General features: G+C 43.9%; 1 protein-coding gene across 1 annotated transcript in view; it reads right to left on the reverse strand.

The window, feature by feature from the left end:
• TTC17 (tetratricopeptide repeat domain 17) overlaps positions 1-24,524 on the reverse strand; it is a 483,695-nt gene that overhangs the window by 271,591 nt on the left and 187,580 nt on the right. Inside the window, exon 13 of the mRNA XM_069221809.1 lies at positions 18,395-18,563. Coding sequence (XP_069077910.1) covers positions 18,395-18,563 — 169 coding nt within the window. The remainder of the gene's footprint in view (positions 1-18,394; positions 18,564-24,524) is intronic.

Below are 24,524 nucleotides of genomic sequence, written 5' to 3' on the forward strand. Positions count from 1 at the left end.
CTGTTTCAACAATTGCAACAACCCAGCTCGTCCTGCAGCTGTGCATCCTCTAAAAGCCCCAGAGGTCCTCCAGCACTTTACCAAGATGTCAGCATCTCCCTTGAGTTGGAGGAACTACTTCCCTGCAACCTTGAAGGCATCAATCACAATGTCCGGTTCACCGTTCTGCTGAGCACCACGTCCACCGATGCAGCAGTGGGAGGAGGTCATAGTGCTCTAGAAGGACTGACCCATATCCGCACCAAGTGAGAAGTTCCCACGACCTACTGGAGTCGTTCTGCACAAATACCAGGGGTACCAGACCCCTTGCAGCAACCAATGCATATTTAAGTCCAGCCACAACTCCAATGCCATAGCCAGAGACCAGCTGTCGAGGGGCATAAGCACTGCAGAGGCAAGCACTGAGAATGTACTAGCTGCCCTGTTTTGTCCCTTTCTTGGAGGTCCAACCAAGAACCCTGGGCACCTTGACGCAGGAACACCCAACAATTAAAACCTGCTGCACCTGAGCTCCACTGGCCGGGTCCATTACAATCAACAGGGTTCCCTTGACCCCCAGGACCTCAACAGACAGAGGCCCTCACCCCTCCCATTGTACGGCTGGTGTTCCTTGTGACCTTGTCTCCCTAGCACCCTACAACCAAAAGGGGGACCCCGGAGAATCAACTGCAAAGACCCCTATGCAGCAAAAATACTTTAACCAAAGGAAGTTCTTTACTGTGTAAAAGCGCATTTTAGTGAACTTCTTATTTACTTGCAAAAATTGATAAACTGCAACAGTACTTACCTTCTTTGAAGTTTTTCAGGTGTTGAAACATTCTATAAAAGTAACTATTTTTTTCTAAACAATGGTCTCAAGTTTTTTCTTGAGTGTGTGTCACATTTATTGACTGTGTGTTCAACAAATGCTTAGCACTACTCTCTGATAAGCCTAAACGACTCACCCATATTGCTACAATTTGGGACTATTATTTTAACGCATGTAAACCCATAAGGGTTGCATGGACTATCGGCATAGAGTCCCCTTACATTCAGTACACTGCTTAAATAGCCAGCTTCCTACAATGCTCTTTAGTATTAGTGGCATGGTTAAAACCAGAAACACAAATGTTACACATACAACAAATATTGTCACTACAGAGGTGGTGTCTTTGTGATCTCACATTAGAGGCACATGCACACCTTTGTGATTAGCGATACGTTTGATTTGCTTTCATTGCGCATGCAGCAGTCATATACATACTGATTAAAGGAAAAAAACAAGTGGGAGAATAACATGCATGCTCATAGGGACTGTTAGACCTGGCATCTTTTAGCATGGTTTCCCCTGACATTTTGCTTTCTGGCCTCCTGTTTTGACTGTGTGCTGAACTTCGCTTTTGCTGGCTTTAGAACTCTGTGCACTTTACCACTTCCATCTAGTGCTAAAGTGCATGTGATCTGTATCTAAAATGAGGCAAAATCGGCTTCTCCATGATTGGCATATTTGATTTACTAGTAAGTCCCTAGGTAAAGTGTGCCAAAGGCCTGTAAGTCAAATGCTACTAGTTAGCCGGCAGCAGTGGTTGTGCCACTCACTACAGTAGCCTTTCAAACATGCCTCGACCTGCCACTGCAAGCCTGTGTGTGCAGTTATACTGCCATTTCGACCTGGCAAGTGTACCCACCTGCCAAGCCCAAACCTTCCTTTTTATTACATGTAAGACACTCCTGCTTGGGGGGGACAGGGTTCAGTGTATTTATAAAGTTGAACTTGTACTTTTAAGCTTAACTCTTAAATTAATTTTTCACTATTGCAAGGACGATCTCTCCAATAGGCTAGTATGAGGATGGCCTTAAAACATCTTTTAAGTGTAATTTCCAATGCAGAACAAAACAAATGTAGTTTGGTGTCTCTGGACTCTCAATTTAAAAACACATATCGTGTTAAAGGTGTTTTTTTAAATTACAGGCCTGAAAATGCCACTTTTAGAATGTTAAAATAACAGATGGACAGAATGCAGAGCAAATCAAACATTCACTCCCAGTCATAGATCTGGGTTTAATCCATAGGTTTTTTGCTTGCCATGCCATTCCAGTTTGGACCCAGCCATATGTAAATCAGTCTTGACCCTGTTCCCCATGGGAGCAGTCCAGTCCGAACTGCCAGGCCAGGTCCTCCCTGGGCCAGTAAAAAGTATCCTGGGACAGGTTCAGGGTATCACCCTTCATCAGCCAGGCTAGTTTGAATCTGGTGGCATAGCAAGCACGGGACCCATGTCTGGGCATACCCTTCCCACTCGGGGTGACAAAAGCAAAAACAACAGATGATGAATGGAATGCAGAGCAAATCAAACATTCACCCCCAGTCACAGATCTGGGTTAAATCTGTCCATCATTTGTTTTTGTTTACTTTTGTTGCCATAATGCCCAGAGGTGGGTCCCGGGCTCACTATGCTACTGGATTCAAGCTAGCCTGGCTGAAGAAGGGTGATACCCTAAAACCGGTCCTAGGATGCTTGTTTCTGGTCGAGTGAAGACCTGGCCTGGAAGTTCGGGCTGTACTGTTCCCATGGGGAACAGGACCAAGAATGATTTGCATTTATCTGGGTCCAAACTGGGGTGGCACGGTGAGCAAATAAATTGATGGATTAAACCCAGATCTGTGGCAGGGGTGAATGTTTGATTGGTATTCCGTCCATCATTTGTGTTTGTTTACTTTTAGAGAGTTGGCATTTTCTTACTTTAATCATCCTGTGCCTCAGCCTGCCTCCAGTCCACGTCTGGTCTGTGTAAAGTTAAGTGACAACTACCTTTCTGCATTCCATCCAGACAGCTATAAATACAGGACACTCAACTGCCCCTGCATACCATCTGCATCCTGATGGGTCTTCCTGGGCAGGAAAGGTGGAGGGCCCCTCACACTACAAAGAGTATTGCCCCCACCCCCCCGCCCCGACCCCCAGCAGACAGGACTTGGGTGAAAGGGAACTGGAGCTCTTCAAAACTACTCTCTGAAGTCTCCCCCTCTTCAAAGGCACATATTGGTATAAGTACTGGGCCTCTGACACCATATAGTCAGAACACGTCTGGACTGAGGACATTCTACTAGGAAGAAGGACTGTTGGGCTGTCAGGAGGGACTGGCACTCTGCTGTTTGCACTGGTGTGTTGGCCTGCTGCCAGCACCTTCTTGCCTGGGAGTGAGAGGACTGGATCTAACTCTCTACAACCTGCAATCTAAAGTTTCTCCAAGGACCTGAACAGAGCTTGCCTCCTGTTTCTGAAGTCTCACGGATATCACAGACTTCACCTGCTTCTTGCTACCAGCACTTGAGCTTCTCTGCAGTAAGCCCTCCCCTGCCAAGTGGTGCAAAATCCAGTCCTGGGCCCTTGGAGGAGAGTGTGGTGCTGCCACACAAGAACTGATGCAACAACACCTTCACATCACTTGGAACCGACAAATCCTGCTGCAGAAATACCACTTTTGCCTCTGCCTGCACTGAACCTACGGACACCACTCACTGACAGAGTGACGCAACAACCCTGACTTACAACACAGTCCCGGCTTGTCCAATGCAGCATCAACGCATCGGAACAAATACTCCTCGCTTCTGGACACTGATGCATCACCAGCGCTGTCTGATCAAGAAACGACGCTTCGCCTGCAGGCACAACGCATCTCCTTCTCTGGATCAACGCATCCTCACCAAGTATCAACACAACAAAGGTACTGTGAGCGGGTCTGCGTGACTCCTGTTCCTGGCCCGCACTCTATCATGGTCTGACTGCACTTGTGAATTTGCCACGGTCCAGGGCAAGCAAATAGCTCCAGTTGGAGCTCCTGTCTTATAATCACTGCATTTTGATTTAATCTTTAAAAATTCTTAACTTGCCTTATGTATGTTAGATTTGTCTTTTTGGTCTTGTTTGAGATTAATATTGGTTATTTTTCCTAAACTGGAGTCATATTGTGGTGGTTTCACTGTGTTACTATGTGTGTGCAGAAATACTTTACACATAGCCTCTTTAGTTTAGCCTGACTGCTCTGTGCCAAGCTACCAGAGAGTGAGCACAGGTAAACTTTGTGTGCATCTTACTCGCCCTGACTAGGATTGTGATCCCTCCTTGGACATAGTGCAAACCTCTGCCAACTAGAGACCTAATTTCTAACAGGGATGCTTTCAAAAGTATCTTACCCTCCTATAGTAAGGAATAGACCACTGATTGAATGTGGTTGTTACAGCGTTAGCGTTTCTGGTTGCAGAACAAGGTGGCATATTTAAATTAAATAATGAAAAGGCTCCAGCCAGGATGGCGGTCATAAGACATTATTTGAAGTAGAAAATAAAAGGAAATAGAGTTGAACCACCTTGTTTTGCTGAGGCAGAAACATATGTACATTAACCTACCCTGTGTCCACAATACTGGCTGATTAGAGTTTGGCAGGACGAGAGACTGCTGTGTCACATCAGGGGAACCCTCCTGCACCATGGAGAGACAGCAGCTCTGATTCTTCTAGATCTCTCAGCCACATTATACACCTTATCCCACCTCAAATGGATCACATCTTTCCTCACAGGACAAACCCAGAGAATCCGCCTCTCACCCTTGGCCTTGGAACCCAAGAGCACCATCTGCAGCATCCCTGAAGGGTCATCACTCAGCCCAACTCTGTTCCACATTTGCATGACACCCCTAGCCAACATAGTCAGAACCCATGGCCTCCACATAATTTCCTACGCAAACAATACTCCGCTCATCCTCTAGCTTTCAGAAGACCCCAACAACTACAAAGTCCAACTTCTACAACTGCATGACGAGTAGCGCCGATTGGATGAAGACCAAATGCCTGAAGCTCAACACTGACAAGACCTTTGTGCTGATCTTTGGGAACAACATTTCTCAATGGAACGACAGCTAGTGGGCTTCTGAACTCAGACCCAAACTGACACTACGCCCACAATATCGGCATCACCATAGACAGCAAACTCACCATGAAATTCCAGATCAATGCAGTCTCCTCTGTCTACTTCCACACACTCCGCTTGCTCTGAATGATCTTCAAATGGCTCCCGTTCAATATCAGGAAAACCATCACTCAAGCCCCAATTACCAGCCTGCCTGGACTACTACAACACCCTCTACAAAGGAATCACCACCCAACTCCTGAAGAGATTCCAGGCTATTCAGAAAGCAGCCACTAGACTCATCCTTGACCTCCCCAAACGGACCCACATCACCCCTCACCTCAGGAACCTCCACTGGCTCCCCAGCCATAAAAGGTGCAACTTCAAGGTGCTTACTCAGACCTACAAGTCCCTCCATGACCTAGGACCAGCATACATCAACCACAACCTGAACTTCCACCAACCCTCCGGACACCAGCAATCCTTTTACTACCTCGCTGCCAAGCCCTGGACTGACCTACCACTCCACCTCCAAACACCAGCCCTGCAGGAATTCAGAAACTGACTCAAGACATGGCTATTCGACTGAGCCCAACAAGAACGCAGCACTTGGATACCCTCTTGGGTGATTAGTCGTGCTTCATAAATCAGAGTTGAAAGAGTGATTGATAGAATAAGGCTCAGATAGGCCCACGTGTTCGGCTTGCCCACATCTGAGTGAAAGACTTGAGAGCTCCTGTTTCTAGTCAAGTGAAAGTCTCTAAAACCTAGCGCCTTATGGTTCTTCAAGCGGTGTGGTGTTGCTTGGCAACACTGCAGAGCTCAGTGTAGGACAATGGTTCTTCAGTGTGAGTTAAAGTGGTAGTTTTATTTAAAAACAGGCCAGGCCATTCTCAATGTGAATGAATAGTAAAAAAGTCCCTATGATGGGTTTTGTAAAAAAAAAAAAAAAAAAAAAGGGTAGAAAAAAAACGGATCAGCGTAGTTGGAAGTGGCAAGTCTAAACAACATCAAAAAGTTTTTTTTGTTGTTTTTTTTTCTAAAAGTTTATCTATACTGACAAATTCCCTTGGGTAGACCATTACTTCAAAGAAAGGTGTTCTCTACAGTGGTTCAATGGAGCTTAGAAGGTGGTAATGATGTTTATCTGCTGCGATATTGACATAGGATATCTTAGCAACACCTGACTAGATTGCTCCCTGTTGTATATATAATTAAGTGGCGGCAAAGTCAGTGTTCATCATGTGACAGGTAGAGCAGGGCGGTCTCTACTAGTATATATTTGGTAAAGGTAGTTGTAGGAAGCTGGCCCTATATGTGGTATGTGAATATCGTGTAAAAGGTTCAGGGAGTCCCCAGTGAGTGGACAGGGCTTGCTATGCAATTGTAAAGTGCTCTATTGAGGGGCAGTATGGTCGAACAGCCTTAGGCTTAACAAAGAGGAGTGCAAGACATCTCTGACAACACACATTAGTTAATAAAAGAAACATGACTCAAGAAGGAGATCCACACCAATTTATAAAAACAGCAGATATCTTTAAGTATGTTTAAGCATCAGAGAAAAATCGTTCAGGTAAGTATGTGTAAAGAAATGGCTCCCTGTTGCAGTTACCCCCCACTTTTTGCCTGATACTGATGCTGACTTGACTGAGAAGTGTGCTGGGACCCTGCTAACCAGGCCCCAGCACCAGTGTTCTTTCACCTAAAATGTACCATTGTATCCACAATTGGCAGACCCTGGCATCCAGATAAGTCCCTTGTAACTGGTACCCCTCGTATCAAGGGCCCTGATGCCAGGAAGGTCTCTAAGGGCTGCAACATGTCTTATGCCACCCTAGGGACCCCTCACTCAGCACAGACACACTGCTTGCCAGCTTGTGTGTGCTAGTGAGGACAAAACGAGTAAGTCGACATGGCACTCCCCTCAGGGTGCCATGCCAACCTCACACTGCCTGTGGCATAGGTAAGTCACCCCTCTAGCAGGCCTTACAGCCCTAAGGCAGGGTGCACTATACCACAGGTGAGGGCATATGTGCATGGGCACTATGCCCCTACACTGTCTAAGCAAAACCTTAGACATTGTAAGTGCAGGGTAGCCATAAGAGTATATGGGCTGGGAGTCTGTCAAAAACGAACTCCACAGCTCCATAATGGCTACACTGAATACTGGGAAGTTTGGTACCAAACTTCTCAGAATAATAAACCCACACTGATGCCAGTGTTGGATTTATTAAAAAAATGCACACAGAGGGCATCTTAGAGATGCCCCCTGTATTTTACCCAATTGTTCAGTGCAGGACTGACTGGTCTGTGCCAGCCTGCTGATGAGAGACGAGTTTCTGACCCCATGCGGTGAGAGCCTTTGTGCTCTCTGAGGACAGAAACAAAGCCTGCTCTGGGTGGAGGTGCTTCACACCTCCCCCCTGCAGGAACTGTAACACCTAGCAGTGAGCTTCAAAGGCTCAAGCTTTGTGTTACAATGCCCCAGGGCACTCCAGCTAGTGGAGATGCCCGCCCCCTGGACACAGCCCCCACTTTTGGCGGCAAGTCCAGGAGAAATAATGAGAATAACAAGGAGGAGTCACTGGCCAGTCAGGACAGCCCCTAAGGTGTCCTGAGCTGAAGTGACTAACTTTTAGAAATCCTCCATCTTGCAGATGGAGGATTCCCCCAATAGGGATAGGAATGTGACCCCCTCCCCTTGGGAGGAGGCACAAAGAGGGTGTACCCACCCTCAGGGCTAGTAGCCATTGGCTACTAACCCCCCAGACCTAAACACGCCCTTAAATTTAGTATTTAAGGGCTCCCCTGAACCTAAGAATTTAGATTCCTGCAACTTACCGAAGAAGAAGACTGCTGAGCTGAAAACCCCTGCAGAAGAAGAAAGAAGACACCAACTGCTTTGGCCCCAGTCCTACCGGCCTGTCTCCTGCCTTCTAAAGAAACCTGCTCCAGCGACGCTTTCTCCAGGACCAGCGACCTCTGAATCCTCAGAGGACTGCCCTGCTTCAAGAGGAACAAGAAACTCCAGAGGACAGCGGCCCTGTTCCAAAAAGACTGCAACTTTGTTTCAGAGGAGCAGATTTAAAGACCCCTGCAATCCCCGCAAGAATCGTGAGACTTGCAACACTGCACCCGGCGACCCCGACTCGACTGGTGGAGAAACAACACCTCAGGGAGGACCCTCCGGCGACTCCGAGACTGTGAGTAACCAAAGTTGTCCCCCCTGTGCCCCCACAGCGACGCCTGCAGAGGGATTCCCGAGGCTCCCCCTGACCGCGACTGCCTGACTCTAAAATCCCGACGGCTGGAAAAGACCCTGCACACGCAGCCCCCAGCCCCTGAAGGATCGGAACTTCAGTGCAGGAGTGACCCCCAGGAGGCCCTCTCCCTTGCCTAGGTGGTGGCTACCCCGAGGAGCCCCCCCCCCCCTTGCCTGCCTGCACCGCTGAAGAGACCCCTTGGCCTCCCATTGAAACCTATTACAAACCCGACGCTTGTTTGCACACTGCACCCGGCCGCCCCCGCGCTGCTCAGGGTGTACTTTCTGCGTGGACTTGTGTCCCCCCCGGTGCCCTACAAAACCCCCCCTGGTCTGCCCTCCGAAGACGCGGGTACTTACCTGCTGGCAGACTGGAACCGGGGCACCCCCTTCTCTCCATTGAAGCCTATGCGTTTTGGACACCACTTTGAACTCTGCACCTGACCGGCCCTGAGCTGCTGGTGTGATGACTTTGGGGTTGCTCTGAACCCCCAATGGTGGGCTACCTTGGACCCCAATCTTAACCCCGTAGGTGGTTTACTTACCTGCAAGAACTAACAATACTTTACCTCCCACAGGAACTGTGAAAATTGCAGTGTCCACTTTTAAAACAGCTTATTGTGTTTTATGTAAAAAGTATATATGCTATTGTAATTATTCAAAGTTCCTAAAGTACTTACCTGCAATACCTTTCAAATGAGATATTACATGTAGAATTTGAACCTGTGGTTCTTAAAATAAACTAAGAAAATATATTTTTCTATAACAAAACCTATTGGCCTGGATTTGTCTCTGAGTGTGTGTGCCTCATTTATTGCCTGTGTGTATGTACAACAAATGCTTAACACTACTCCTTGGATAAGCCTACTGCTCGACCACACTACCACAAAATAGAGCATTAGTATTATCTCTTTTTGCCACTATCTTACCTCTAAGGGGAACCCTTGGACTCTGTGCATACTATTCCTTACTTTGAAATAGTGCATACAGAGCCAACTTCCTACAGTATGTTTTTAAATAAGAATTCTTTGCACTTTAAAAAGTGGACACAGTGCAATTTCTGAGTTCTGCAATGTTATTCTACAGGAGGAAAAACAAGTTCTGACATCAGGTGGAGTACAGCGACTTACAAGACCAATCTCCAGAAGTTAAGGTGAGTAGTGGGTAAGGTCCAAGGCAGCTCCAGCAGTACACCCTCACCAGCACGGGTGCAGAGTGCAAAACAGCACTGGGTGCCCAATGCATTCCTATGGCGATCAGTCACTGCGAAAAGAGGCTGCATGCTCTGGTCAGGAAGCCAGTCAGGCTGAACCAACAGCGGGACTCAGGCCTCACGATGGTCAGGCACAGGTAGGCACCTTTATTCCTTTTCTCCACAGCTCAGGGGTGACAGGTGCAGAGGTGTCCTAAGGTGTTGTTTTTAAAAAAAAAAATTACCAGAGCTGCAGGCGTCGTCGGGGAGTCCAGGAGGGTTGAACCCATGAAGGACCGACTCTGGAGGGCTGGAGAACCTTTTTGGCAGTGGTCCACTTCAGCTCGGGTAAGAGATGGCGGGTGCAGTGGTGACTTCAGGTGTTGGGTTTTGGTGGTTCCAGAGGCTTCAGAGTCTCTTCTTTGAAGTTTGTTGGAGAACAGGTCTGCTGTTTGCTGGAGAGCTTGAATCTTATCGAAGGCAGGCAGGCCTTACAGGTTTCTGGAGCCACAGCTGCAGGACAAGTCGAGTTTGGCAAAGATTTTGAGGGATGCAGACAGGGCAGTGGGGTTGGTACCAGGTCAGCTGCTTCTTTTCTCCTCTTCTGCTGATGCGGCTCTTTGGTGCCCTTGGTCTTCTTAGGTCATCAGGATCTGCTTCGCTGGTGCTAGGGGCTCCCGTTAATACGGACTTTAGGGGCATTTGGGGTGGGTAAGGTACTAGCCAATGAGCTACTGAACCCTGGGTTCACTAACCCCCATATGAACTGTGGGAATTGGGCATAACCCTGTCCCAGACGTCCTAGGTATGCCATCTCAAAGATGGCTACCACTGAAAAATCGTGTCCACTTCGCAGTAGCCAATCTTAGGGGTGGTACTAGCCTGGAGGTAGCAAGCCTACCTGACGAGCAAATTTTCCTGCCCATTCAGGTGTCAAATGAGCTCTGGACGAGGGGTAGCTTCCTCTCCTGTGAGGTGAGCCAGATTCGCATTTTTTAAGGTGGCAGCTCTTTACGGCTTGCTGCCTTAGGAAGTCTGATCACTAGGTCATCCTGTGAGGGGGTGTTACACCCTCTGCCCAACAGGCTTTTGTTCTGGGCCTCCTGAGTGCAAACGTTTCTCAACCCTAAGGGGCCAGAACCATGTCTCAGGTGGCAGGCTGGCAGGAACTGATCGGCGAGCACACCAGAGGCTGGTAGGGATTTTGGGGGTGGCGAGGCACCTCTAAGGTGCCCTCTGGGTGCATATATTGGCAAATCTAACACTGGCATCAGTGTGGGTTCACCAATATGAGAAGTTTGATACCAAACATCCCTATCTTCAGTGAAGCTATTATGTAGCCGGAGAACTCTTACTGAGCAGTGTCTAGCACATGCATTTAAAATGGCTTCCCTAGTCACTTACTATGTCTAAGAATCAACAAAGATATAGTAGGGGCATAACTGCCCGTGCAGATATGCCCACACATGTAATATAATGCACCCTGCCTTAGGGCTGTAAGGTCTGCTAGAGGGGTGACTTACATGTATTGCATGCAGTGTTAGAGGACATGGCACACAGGCTGTCTGCCATGTCGTGTTTTCACTTTTGTCTGCATCAAGACACGCAGCCTGCAATAGCAGCCTGTCATGTGCTTGTGAGGGGTCCCTTAGGGTGGCACAATTCTTGCTGCAGCCTTCAGGGACCCTCTTTAGCGCCACAGGCCCTAGGTACCATTTACCTAGGGCCTGCAGGTGATAAAAGATTGGTGAACTGGGGAAAAAATTGTACAGTTTAGGGAAAGAGATCCAGCACTGGGGACCTGGTTAGCAGGAACACAGTGCACTTTCAGTCGATGTCACATCAGATACCAAGCAAAAAGTGGGGGGCAACCATGTCAAAAACAGGCACTTTCCTACAGCAGAGTATATAATGTCTCCATATAAACAATGTTAACAGGGAGCTACCCCACTGATAATTCATAATGAAGATTTCATTTATGAATCGTACAGCTGTGGTTTCCGAGTTTATGGAGGGGAAATTAGGGTTAATATAATGTAATTGTCTAGTGATTTATGTCTAAGGGATATCATTGTTCCACCTGACAATATTCATTTTAAGCTTGAATATCCACTTCTTGATTAGTTTTTTGGTCATGAAGTCTGTGGCCGGTAAGGTCTCGAGAATCACACATCGTATGTCATCTGGGCTGTGATTTTGCGCAATGAAATGGGTGCTCATTTTACTGGTGGCACTTCAACATCTGATGTTGCTCCGATGTTCACTCATGCAAAGGCCACAGGGACACAATTTGGTAGATGCAGTTTTTAGTTTTGCAATTGGTTTAATTATGTAGTTTTCAAATGCTTATAGAGCCTTAGTCTACTCGATGGTGGTTATTGTTAAGGGATATACGTTACACTGGCCACAGTGGAAAGTGAAAGGAGGGAGGGCCCCAACTGGTGGTGATGCTATCTGCAGTAAATGTGCCTCGTGGTCTGGTGTGGACAACTAAATACTTGGCATTGCCGGCTCATTTGAATGAGAACAACAGATTGACAGTCGCAGAAGCACCACTGCTTCAGTATCGACCACCGTTTGTTGATAATTCCCTTTATAAGGTTGGATGAAGGAGTCTACATGGTGACACGTTAGTCTTGTTTGCTCATCTCTTGTGTGGGTTGCCAGAATCCCTATTGGTGTCCCGGTTTCTCTTATGTACAATGTTTATGATATGAGTGGGGTACTTTTGATTTTTGTCAGTTTGGCTGCCAAAAGTGGAGATTTCACTGTAATTCCATCTAAGTCTAAAGAACTGGTCATAGGTAAGGTTGGTTCTGAGGGCCCATGGATTCCGGCTCTCGAAGAGGAGGAGTCTGTACCTGTCGGTATTCTTATGAAAAGTTTGTGTCCTTAATTGTCTATCCTCAATGGAAGTTAGGAGATCCAAGAAGGAGAGTACCTTGTCTGAAATAGTCGCTGTGAATTTTGAATATGATCAATCTGAAGAATTCAGGTACGTCATCTGTATTGCCTTTCCAAGTGGTAAGGATGTCTTCTATAAATCTATGCCACAACTGAATGCCCTGGAAAAAAGGTTTGTTGTGGTTGAAAAGCTGTACTTGTAAAGGCATGCAAGGCTTGAAGTGAATGTGCTGCTCATTGTTGTGCCCTGCCTTTGAAGATATAGATGATTTTCACATTGAAAGAAGTTTTCCTTGAGGGTCATAGTGGCACATTCTACAATTAAGTGAACAGGGGTATTGAGTTCCAAGGTTCTGTCTTTAGCATCTCATCTATTACTGAGACACACTGTCCCCAAAAGGGACCCACACACTCACCATACAGGATGGGTAATCATGGACCAACCTGTCGAAAGCACTGGACCGCACGGGCTACTATTTCTTTGTTTCCATAAAGCTTCTTTCTCTCAGGTTGGGCCCTTGTTAATGGTGTTAACCTATGAAGGTGGTGTCTTTAAGCTTACTATAGGATGAATGCCTGTCGGTATCCCAGTATGACACTCTAACACCATTCAGGTTGGACAACAAAGGGGAAAAAAGGACAAGAGGGCATGTACAGGCTATCACAAGATAGGGAGAAAACAAAGTAAACTGTAAGTGAAATAACTATCTTTCATTCTAAGGATATAATGTAAAATCAATAAAGATCGACTTGAAAAAAACAAAGCATACCATATCCCAAGGGTCCCTTGGTGTTTGTGAAGAGTGCTTTCCTAATCACCCTAATCAGAATGCAGTGTAATGACCATGGTCTTCATAGGACACAGCATAGCAGGCTGGGAGCTCCTTGGGTACACTGTTGGGAAGCTGGCAGAGGATGCACCCAAACGGCCAGCAGCTGCACCATGCAGGCCACAGAGCCAGATCAGTAGCAATAAAGAAGGAGCTAAGCACAATCACCTAACCATTAGCAAATTGAAAAAAAGACCACCACCTCAAAGCTTTTTGTTAAAAGCTTAACTGTGGAGCAAATTTGTATTCCCCCACCGGCTGATCGTGGATGAAGTGTGACCCACCAAAGGAGGATTCAGGGTAGATTAAAGGGAATAATGGATCAGTGACATGCTTGGACAACAAGGGGTGGTAGAAAAATAACAGAGACAGAGTGTTTAACAAACGTCAATGAAGGATCACAACATGCCTCAATCCTTAGTCATTCTCAAGTTAGTCTTGGTTAAAGAATTGCTCTGGGATGCCACATTCATGAAGAGACAATCTATTTCTGAGTCCTCGCATGAGGGAAAAACTCTTAAAGGCTCCCCTGTTCCTCCAGATATTTAGTTAATCCATGCCTCTTCACACTGGTACCCCCTTCAGCGGACTTTTGAAGCCTAACCTAGTAAGAGAGGTAAGGCTGCTATACCTCATCAGGCTTTCAGTGCTCTCTACTTTTTTAGGACTTTGCCATCTTCAAGGACAATATATGGTGGATTATCCTTGATGAACCCTATCAGTACATTAAGAGCCAAGTGGTTCTACCCCGACCAGGATTTGCATATCACCATCATGCTATCCACTAGTCTCTATAGGTCACTCTGAGGTCATAGTTACATGGATAGTGAATGTAAGAAACTGGATTTCTATTTGGGGTTGGCAACTTCTCCCCTCAAGGAATAATCAGCACCTTTGTCACGGTGAACCCTCAAAATAACTAAATTACCTGAGCCCAATCCCACGGGGTATTTATGCGGAACCAAAACAGTAATAAAATCAAAATGAAAAACAAGAAAAATCCCAACCCATATTATAAAAATAAAGTAAAATTCTATAACCAAGATCACCCCAAAGTAACAAAGGGAATCAGAGATATTTTCCTTAATGTTTTATGTAGAAATAGCTCCAAAAAGCTCAAATCGGATGGTCGCCTGTTGCCCTAAGCACAGAAGTTTAACACATGGAGTGCTACAAGGCTCAATCCTGAACCTGATTTTGTTTAATCTTACAAGTCCCATGCGCCAAAACTGATTCAGAACTTTGGGCTATAATTAATGTCTTAGGCCGACGATACACAGATATTTGTATCCATTACTGATTAAGTAATATTGGCTACGAACTTTCATATGTTGCATGCAGGAATTCAAGAACTGGATGTGCAAAAATGCACTAAAATTAAACTGGGGCAAAACCAAATTATTCTGTTTTAGTCCACTATCCATTACAAAGAGCACTACAAATAGGAGGACAAAGGATTTGAAGAAGCATCTAGACCGGTCCTTACAGCAAAAAATCTGGAAGTTATCATAGATTTGGAACAGAGTATGAAGAAGCAGGTATCTCAGTTATCCGTGACCTGCATACTTTATAAAAACATGTTATTAAAAGCAGTCCCATTATTACCCAAGCAGACCCACAAGACAATAGTCCGAGAGCTGGTGTTATCAATTTGGACTACTGTAATGTCGTATACCTAGGACTACCTGCAAAAATCTTGGCAACCCTTTGATAAGTTCAAAAGTGGGCCGCTAAGGTGATAGAGGGTAGGAGAAAATATGATTCTGCCACTACAAAAAAGTTACACAGACAGTAAAACTGCCTGATTAACTCACTGAGCCTTCTATCAAACGGTCCAATAAGTATTTCTGAGAAATTTCATCAGAACACCTCGAGAAGGACACAGAGACCAGGACCTGCCTTATATTATACTGTTTCACACGGAGTCTTCTCGGTTCAGGCTCTTAAATTGTAGAATACTTTTCCTGCCACGGTTAAGAAAGAAATAAACCCTTGCAAGCTCTGAAAGCTTTTAAAAATCCATTTCACAAGATATATCTTCAACTTAATCAGTTAATTCTTAGCGCCAGGACACCCTTTTTTTTACGGTATAAACTTTGCACTTTGAAATTATTTTTCATCAGCTTTATAAATAGTCTTCATAATGACAGTCGATGTTCAGTAAACTAGAACCTAAGCGCAATTTGAGGCTGACCGCAATGGAGCGCATGTCACATACACCAATCAGGTTAGTTCCAGACAATGTTTTTTTTACTTCTGACTTCATCCTTTAAATCCCAATCCACCACAGGATAACCCCGCCCCCACTACAGCCCCCCCATCTGGACCTCATGGGAGGGACTTAAGAGACTCAGAGTGTCACGAAGAGGACAACAGCAGGATACAGTCCAGGTCCAGTGTCACTGGTCAGCTTGGTACTTTCATGAAAAGGCATCTCTGGTGTGTGTATACCTGTAGCTTGAACAGGGGGTAAAGCTTACGACCCTAGGAGTCCACATCTTCATCCTAGGTACACAAGGGGGCAAGGTCAAGTCCTTCAGGGCTCCTCCGAGGTCACAGACAGCATGTCCAGGCTCCTCCTTATCATCTGTAGGTCCAGGAGAGGTTTTCTAAAATGGGTCCTGGAGTTGCCACATTTATACCTAGTACTAGCTAGTGAGTGGGAATGAATCCTCACCACACCCTAAGTAAAGGGGCAAAAGTTCCCAGGGCTAACCCTAACCACTTTGTGCATTTTCAAAATGGAGAAATTATCTGACCATACTAAACTTGGGCTGTTAAGGTGGGGGGGCTCGGGGGGGATTATACTAAAGTGTTCCTAGTGCCCTTCAACATCTAACACTAAAATCCAGTTTGAGGTAGCCAGTATACCAACAACAAACCCAGAGAAGGGCATCTGGTAGAACAAAAGAAGAGCCTTTCAGCAACCAGACAGTGGATCTACAACAACTGTTTTGGCATCCTGCTCTCTCCCCTTACACACATGTCCCAAGTGTTAAAAGTGAACCCAGCATGCCAGTCAAACAGGATCTGACACTGTAGTGGCACACACACACCGAAAGGATGCCCACAGCCCCCATGATGTGTAATGGGGAATATTCAGGACTTTCTTGAAGAGTGTGTTTTATTCTCCTAAATAAAAGAACGGAGATGTAAACGGAAATATACAATGTATCAGTTCTGTAACCTTTACACCTGGACTCAGTCAATGGATGAGACTGAAGGTTGGGTAATATGATAAGTGTAAAAACTCTTCACTGGCGTAAACCCCATGATTCAACAAAGCAGGATCCCGCTCTTAGAAATTTCTATCTTGTAGGTACTTCCAGTGCTTCATGGGGTTTTGTTTTTCTAGTGGGTGAGGATGGTGTCCGATGTCCAGTGTCGATAAGGTTTGGCCAAGTCACTGAAGACCAAAGTCCAGTAGTCCATTATTGGAGCCAGACACAGTGGTTGGCTAATGGGCCAGTTGCTACAGTGGTGTTCTGAGTGAGTGCCAGGCACAGTGTCTAGGGATCCACAGGTCATAGTTGAAACTTTATCATAGGAGGGGTAATCATCAGTCAGGGGAACTGACAAATGTCTACTGTGCAGATGAAGGAGAACTTTAACCAGCCTTATTTCAGGTAGAAGATTGGTCAAATAGTTTCACAATCAGGGCAATAGCTTTCAGACAATGAGTTGGGGCTCTAGGCCAGGGTTCAGAGACCAGGTGTCTCCAGATCTCAGGACAAAGAAGGGGGTACCCAGAGGTACACAAGTGGTTTAGGGATGGAGCAATCACCCTTCTCTAAATCTTGTAGGTGCTGGAGCAGCGGTCAACCCACATATGTTGTTGTGCTGTTCCTAAACAGCTGGGTTGGAAAGGCGTCATGACTCCTGGACAGTCTCAGTCCTTTAAGATACAACACTCACAGCCTTCTAGGTCTGGATCTCTTTCAGGTAACATCCACCTGCAGACAAAAGTTCAACTCCATGCACACATAAATTAGGTCATCCTCCTTTTCACAGATGAAGCAGCAGGGGCACTCCAGGGCTTTCCATGACTTAAGCCAACTCTTGAGTAAGAATGGCGATCATTCTGGAAATTCACTCTTGGATCTTCAGCCACTGTCTCACAAGGCACTGGTGCACAAGACTTTCTCAGTGTTAAGTCATAACAGTGAACTGAGCACTGGCGGAAGAGGCCTCATTTACTAGGGAAGCAAGCATTCACCAACAATGCAACCTGCTGCTTATAAAAGTTCAATATCTCCTCCAATCCCGAAACAGCAATTTAGCACCATAAGTGCCAGTACCAGGTTTTGCACACTTCCAAGACATACTGAGGTTGGTTTAGGTTGGTTCAGTTGGCTGTATAATGATCCCTTCCGATCAGCTAGTTGAGAGGGGAGTGTTGCTAGCGAACAGTAAAAGAGGGCGGGTTTTCCTGTGGCAGGAAAGGTTGCCTTCTCCAACTCCTCTAACTGTTATAATTTTAGGTAAAGAAGCAGGATACTAATAAGTCAGCAACTGTATGTTCAACAACACAGTCGGCTGTGACCCTTGGCGAGGAGGATCTTGTGCAGCACACTCAGGAGTCTAATAAACTCATCCATCTAGCAATACATGTGAACCCGCAATATCACAAAGATACAATTATTGGAGGTTTGCTAACTCTTATAGAGAAGGGGGAATCCCTCCAAAGCGTGCAGGTAAAAAAGTAATGTAGCCCAGTGAGAAATCATGCAGCTACTACTACTATTAACAGGAGACCCTCTGAACTGGCACCACATACTGAGTGGGCTTGCTGGATTTTTAAGTCAACTTGGGGGGGGGGGGGGGGGAAGCACACACAGAAAAACATAAAAGGGTAAGTCAGAAAATCTTTCAAAATCATGCAGAGGATTTTCATTCTGACAGCACTCACTCCATCCTCATTTGCTGTAGCCATTTCAAAAGTAGTTCTGTATGCCAAAGTAAAAAAAAAAAAAAAATACAAAATAAAAATCTCAAAACTGTCAACTGTGACAATCTAGATTGAAAGAGTTAGATGGTGTTTAAGACTAAACAAATTTCAAACCATATTGAGCTAACAAGAGAAAAATACAGATCTCAATATATTTGTCCATTTATGTACCCTCCAATGTCAAGAGATTTCAAATCAGAATTAAGATACAGAAACACAAACAAACAGAAGGAACCAATGTACCTTTTCACCATCATGGACTTTATGTGTACTTATCGACAATGCTGGATATTGCCTAAACAATGAGATTACCACATTCATGATGGAGTTGAAATATTTCAGTGGCATGCAGCTACCTGCTTGGGCATACCTGCTTGGCATTGTGGTCTGGAATTTTAGGCTGTAGCTCCAGCCTGCTCTCCAGTTCCTGCATGAGTTGGTATACAGATCCATTATTCCGAGCATCTGAGATGGAAGAACAATCTGGAGCATGTAGCTCGCCGAAAGAGACTACCGGCTTGGACATGGAAGAGGGTAATCTGGAAATGACAAATTACAGGTATTAAACAGGGTGGACTGCTGGGCAAATAGCTCGATTTTCAATTGGTTGCTTTACAAACCCTAAAACCGACATTCCTGCAAATTAGAGCGGGCCAACAACAGATTTCTTGATGACGTGATTAGTTTAATGTAACGGCAAACTTTCACATGCACCGGCAATGCGAAAAAATATTTGTTTTAATATTAGCACGGAGCATTTTAAATGCACAAGAGTCAAATAAAATGTTTAAAACCTAAAACTATGTGAAATCTGACCATATAAGAAAATTACAAGATGGAGTGCAATCACACAAGGCAAAATCGAGGCCTTCATAGTGCGCTCACAACAAAATAAAAAGTTCTATCTAGCAAAATAGGTGCTAAAGACAATTAAATGTATATACCCTGAAGGGGTGAAAGTCCGACTTCGACTTGCCAGGATTTAATTACAGTGGCGTATTTACTAGGTAAAGATGGCAAATATATGACAAACTGTGGTGCCAGCAGGCAATGATAATAGGTGATGTACATCCAAATGGCACTTTAAAAATAATTCATAAATTAGTGTGACCCTCTTCTCAAACTCCCACAACCTTGGGAAGTCCATGAGAGCTGCCTCTGGTCGAAGTAACAAAATGAACCCAGGATGCTTAGATTTGTAAGCAACTCTTATGAAGAGAAACACATTTATCAAAGTTTAAGAATTTGAGCAGAAAGACTGCGTGAAACTATGAATTTTGTGTTTTTAGGATGGTTGCGTTAGCCTTGCATTCTACAACTCTGAAACATATCTAGTTGATTGATGAAGACATTGTGGTCCACAGTGCGTAAAAAGCCGAAGTGAGTTATAGGAGTCCCAGATACTGAGAAGTTATTTTGTAAGTAAATAGACGGGGCTGCTCCTAAAAAACATATAAGAGTGATTCTTAACCTGCAGTCCACGATTCTTACTCAGGGGTCCGTGACTGTTTTAGAAGATTAAATATTATTGAAATTAATACATTCAAATTAATAAAGTATATTCAAATAAAGAAGAAACATTGAAAATGTGAAAAATGTATGTATTTGATTTTGAATAAAACAAAATATTTCCCTTTGCGAGCATTTGTTCGGTGAATACTTGTTTTTGTATATTTGGTCATTGTTTTGAACCTAACATCATAGAGACTAGTTAGGGCAGGGGTCCCCAAGCTTCCAATAATGACGTAGTGGGGGTACCTAGATTTCAGTAATGAGTCTGTAGGGGTCCACTGAAGTGAAAAGGGTAGGAATCGCTGACTTCTAGGATAATGATGTTACATGTGAGCAGGAAATGGTTAAGTTACTATTGTTTCAAAAACCCTTTGTTATGTTGATAAATGATTTATTGAGACAGTGTATTAGCGCGTGGTTAGATAGCGCGTGTTTAAGTATTTAGAATGTTATGTTAGCGCGTGTGTAGTTACGTGTGTGGAATTCGGATTCGGGGGGTTGAGAGAGAGATGAAGTAACGGAAGACGCACGTAATTACCACGCTCGTTTTGTCAAGCCTTTAATGTTTAATATCTTAAATAAATAGGAAGATTTCAACAAAGGAGTCTCCGACTTTACAATTGTGGCGACGAGTTTATAGACGGACCTACGGAGGGAACGGAGTGAGGAAGCACTGTAAGATTTGTTGCTCAGATTGGAAGATGAGCCTTTAATCTTACAATAAGACGGAGTTTGGCACAGTGCATGAAAGGCTTGATGAGGCGAGTATTTATTAAAGGATCGTGGTTTGGGAACTTTTACGAGAAGATTGGGGAGCTTACCGTTGAGAGTGCGATTTTCAAGCTGTGCTCAGTGTTCCATGTCTCGAGCATCTGGTGAAGAGCAGGGATCGGACGTGGATACGTCGATTAGAGGAAAGGAACTTGGCATTTTTTTTTTGTGCTCATAGGAAAGAGCATTTGAACTGGAAAGAGCATTTGAACTGGAATCGTAATGTTTTTTTGGGGGGTTAAGTTAATTTAGTTGCAGGATAATAGTGCAGGACATACAAGTTGAGTGGAAATTGACATATTCATTGGAGAAGTGTGGCTCAATGGTTAGAATGGCAGACCCTGAAGCAGAGATCTGGCTCAAGACCAGGGTTCAAGTCCCGGTTCGGCAGGTCTTGGGCTCAATTCCCCTTGACCAGATAATTCTCGCCTCGGTGCCTAATCTAATTCATGGGTCCCACTCTGCAACTCTGGGCAATAGCTTGCTTAATCTCCACAACGGCCCCAACAGCGCTTGGATGCCTGGCTTCACCCTGGGGGTGCTCAGGAGTGGGCGCCTCACAGGGAAAAGCCAGGAGGGGTTCCATAGCGGTATGAGTACAGCGCCTTGAGACCCTAACGGGTGAGTAGTGCGCTATACAAGTGCTAATTTACATTGGGAACAAGTACCATTGTATACTGGATATTCAGTTGTGGACACAATATGAAAAGTTTTTTTTGTGTGAATTAGAAAAAAAAAAGAAGAAGAAGAATATTTTTGTAAATTTTTTTTTTATATTTTGACATTCATATGATAATACGTTTTTGGTTTCAGTACTATTATTCAGATGGCAACAACAATTTTCGCTTCAACCTCCGCAAGCATTTTGGCCAGCAGGAGCAAGTCCATGTATGAAATGGACGGAATGGAAATCGTATTTCTTAAACTTTTTGGAGACAATCGACGAGGAAGGAAGAATGAGTTCGGAAAGGAAGACATTTTTTTTTCTACATTCTGTTGGACCAGAAGGACTGAAAGTGTTTGAGTCTATGACGAAAATTAGCAACAACGAGGACTCTAATGTATTTGAGAACGTGTTGAAAGAATTTGATAATTATTTCGCACCTAAAGTGTGTATAGGCATTCTAAGATACAAATTTTTTCAAAGGAAACAAGAATGTAGTGAGACTGTGGATGAGTATGTAGCTGCGTTTAGAGTTTTGGCTAATGATTGTAAATTTGATCATTTGCAAAATCAATTAATTAGAGACCAAGTAGTAATGCATATTCGTGAGCCTGCGATTCAGGAAGGATTGTGGATAAATGGGGATGCTGAATTGGATGATATTTTAGCTATTGTAAGAAAAGCTGAGTTGTCAAGTCGTAGTGCGAAAGCAGTTAAGACAGAGTACACGGACATTAAGGATGATGCAGTGAACAAAGTAAAATATAAAGGGACAGGTAGAAGTAGGAATGAAAATGAGAAGAACCAGCAAGCGTTTAGGTATAATGGTCAAAGATGTTACCGTTGTGATAGTACTTCTCATTTAGCTTTTCACAAGTATTGTCCAGCATTAAAGCAGAAGTGTGCGGCGTGTGGAGTTATTGGGCATTTTGCAAAGGTGTGTAAAAAGAAAAAGAAGAATACTAATGTGAAGTATGTGGATGAAATGTGTGATAATTCTAGTGAGGATGAGAGTAAAGTGAATAAAATTAAACAGGACAGCAAGTATTTAGGTAAAGATCAAATGTACGTATTCAATGTTCAGGAAGAATCAGTCGGTAATAAGAAGAAACCAGTATGTCTAATGCACATTGGGGGAGTTGAAATTCAAGTTTATGTTGACTCAGGTTCTCCTTTTACCATCATTAATGAGGGTGTATGGAAGTCGAAATTTGTTGGGAGAATTGGTAGTAATCTACAAAAAGCAGATGTTAACCCGGAAGGATTTTCGGGAGAGAAAATAGAGTTGTTGGGTTTTAGGGAACTTACATTTGTTTTTAAAAACAGGAAATCCGTGGGAAAGTTATATGTGGCAAAGAAGGGACCTTCGGTTTTAGGTTGGAAAGATCAGGGTGATTTACATATAACTCTTGATCCGAATAGGCCAGAACCAGTCATGGTTGTGGATGAGGGAGAGAGTATTGCAAATTAAATGTTCAAGAATTTTCCAAAAGTTTTTAGTGGAAAAATTGGCGTTTTGGAGGGTTTTGAACACTGTATTGTTCTTAAAACCGATGCCAATCCAAAGATACATAAAGTAAGGAATATTCCCATTTTGGTAACGAGTGAAGTGGAGAGAGAATTAGATAAATTGGTTGAAGCTGAAATCATTGAACCAATTGAATCTTCCGAATGGATTTCTCCTATAGTAGTGGCTAAGCACGCGAATGGAAAAATTTGTTTATGTATAGATTTGCGCCATTTGAACAGAAACATTGTAGTGGATACGTTTCCTTTACCTAAAATTTCAGAGATGTTGACTTTAATTAAGGGGGCAAAATGGTTTTCCACTATAGATTTATCTGCAGCATATCATCAGATTAAGCTAAGTGAAGCGAGTAAGAAATATACTGCTTTTATTACTCTTGTAGGATGTTTCCAATATAAAAGATTACCGTTCGGGTTAGCTTCTGCAGCTGCCATTTTCCAAAGGATTATGCATCAGATATTTGGAAAGCATTCTAATGTGAGGTGTTTTCAAGATGATATTTTATTGTTTGGCAAGGATCGGAAGGAGCATGATGCTGTGCTGAAGGAGGTTTTAGGCACCTTGGAGAAAAAGGGATTAACTGTGGAACACTCAAAGTGTAAATTTGGGGTACAATCTGTAACTTATTTAGGACATGTGTTATGTGGGAATGGTGTAACCATGAAGCCCAAGTTGGTGGATGCCATTCTTAATTCTCCTCATCCCACGTGCAAAGAGGATATTAGGTCGTTTTTAGGAATGGTAGAGTTTTATGCGAAATTTGTGAAAGGATTCTCTAGCATGGTGTACAATATCAGACAATTGTTGAAAAACCATGTTAAATTCATTTGGACATGTGAGTGTGAAATGGAGTTTAATAATGTAAAAAAAGAAATTGCGCGTGCACCTATTTTGAGTAGTTTTGATCCTGAAAGGAAGAATGTAGTAACTGTGGATGCCAGCAATAAAGGATTAGGTGGGGTGCTCACACAAATCGATATTACTGGAAAGGAAGTTATAATTGCTTATGCTTCTCGTGCGTTATCACCGAATGAAGAAAACATTTTGGTGATAGAGAAGGAAACACTGGCATGTATCTGGGCTTTGGAACATTATAGACCGTTTGTGTGGGGAAAGGAGTGTGTGTTACGTACTAATCATAAACCACTTGTGAAATTATTGACTACTGAAGGAATGTGTAAAGCAACGGCAAGGATTGCTAGGATGTCTATGCGGTTACAAGATTTTATTTATGTGATTGAATATGTGCCTGGAAAAAGTAATGTGTTGGCGGATTACTTATCTAGAATGCCTACAGAGATCTTCGAGTGTGATGTCGGTGAAGGAGAGGAGATACAAGTGGCTTTGGTTCATGATGAAGATGGTATAAGCATAAAGGAGGAAGTGTGGAAGGAAGAATATTCTAAAGATAGGGATTTACAATCATTGCTGGAGTGTGTGATGAAGGGATGGCCAAACAAGTCCAAAATTTCAAAAGTGCTTAAACAGTTTTGGGAGGTGAGATGTGAGCTTTCATATGTTCAAGGGAGTATTTTTAGAGGGGATAAAGCTATACCACCGGAAACACTTAGGAATACGATTTTAAAGTTCTGTCATGAAAATCACTGTGGAATAGCAAACAAAGGGTGAAGAGATGGTATTGGTGGCCTGGAATTGATGTTCAAGCTGAAAGGATTGTGAGGGATTGTGTTATTTGTGCCAATTCAGATAAGATTTTGAATACTTTAAAACCTAAAATGTGCGAACCTATCATTCCGTGTAAGCCTTGGCACACTGTTGCGATTGACATTATGGGTCCAATTGGGAATCCTGGAAGGTATATTATTGCCATGATTGACATGTTTTCAAGATGGCCGGTGGTGAAAATTGTGGACAAGGTGGACTCTTCGGAGGTTTTAACATTTATAGACAGTACTTTTGTTGAAGAAGGTTTACCTGTGCAGATTATTAGTGATAATGGAGTGCAATTTACGTCTGCTTTGGTGAAGGAATATTTTGGAAGAATAGGAATTAAACATAGAACTA

Source organism: Pleurodeles waltl, chromosome 3_1 (genome assembly GCF_031143425.1).
Source record: "Pleurodeles waltl isolate 20211129_DDA chromosome 3_1, aPleWal1.hap1.20221129, whole genome shotgun sequence".
In the NCBI taxonomy this organism is placed as follows: domain Eukaryota; kingdom Metazoa; phylum Chordata; class Amphibia; order Caudata; family Salamandridae; genus Pleurodeles; species Pleurodeles waltl.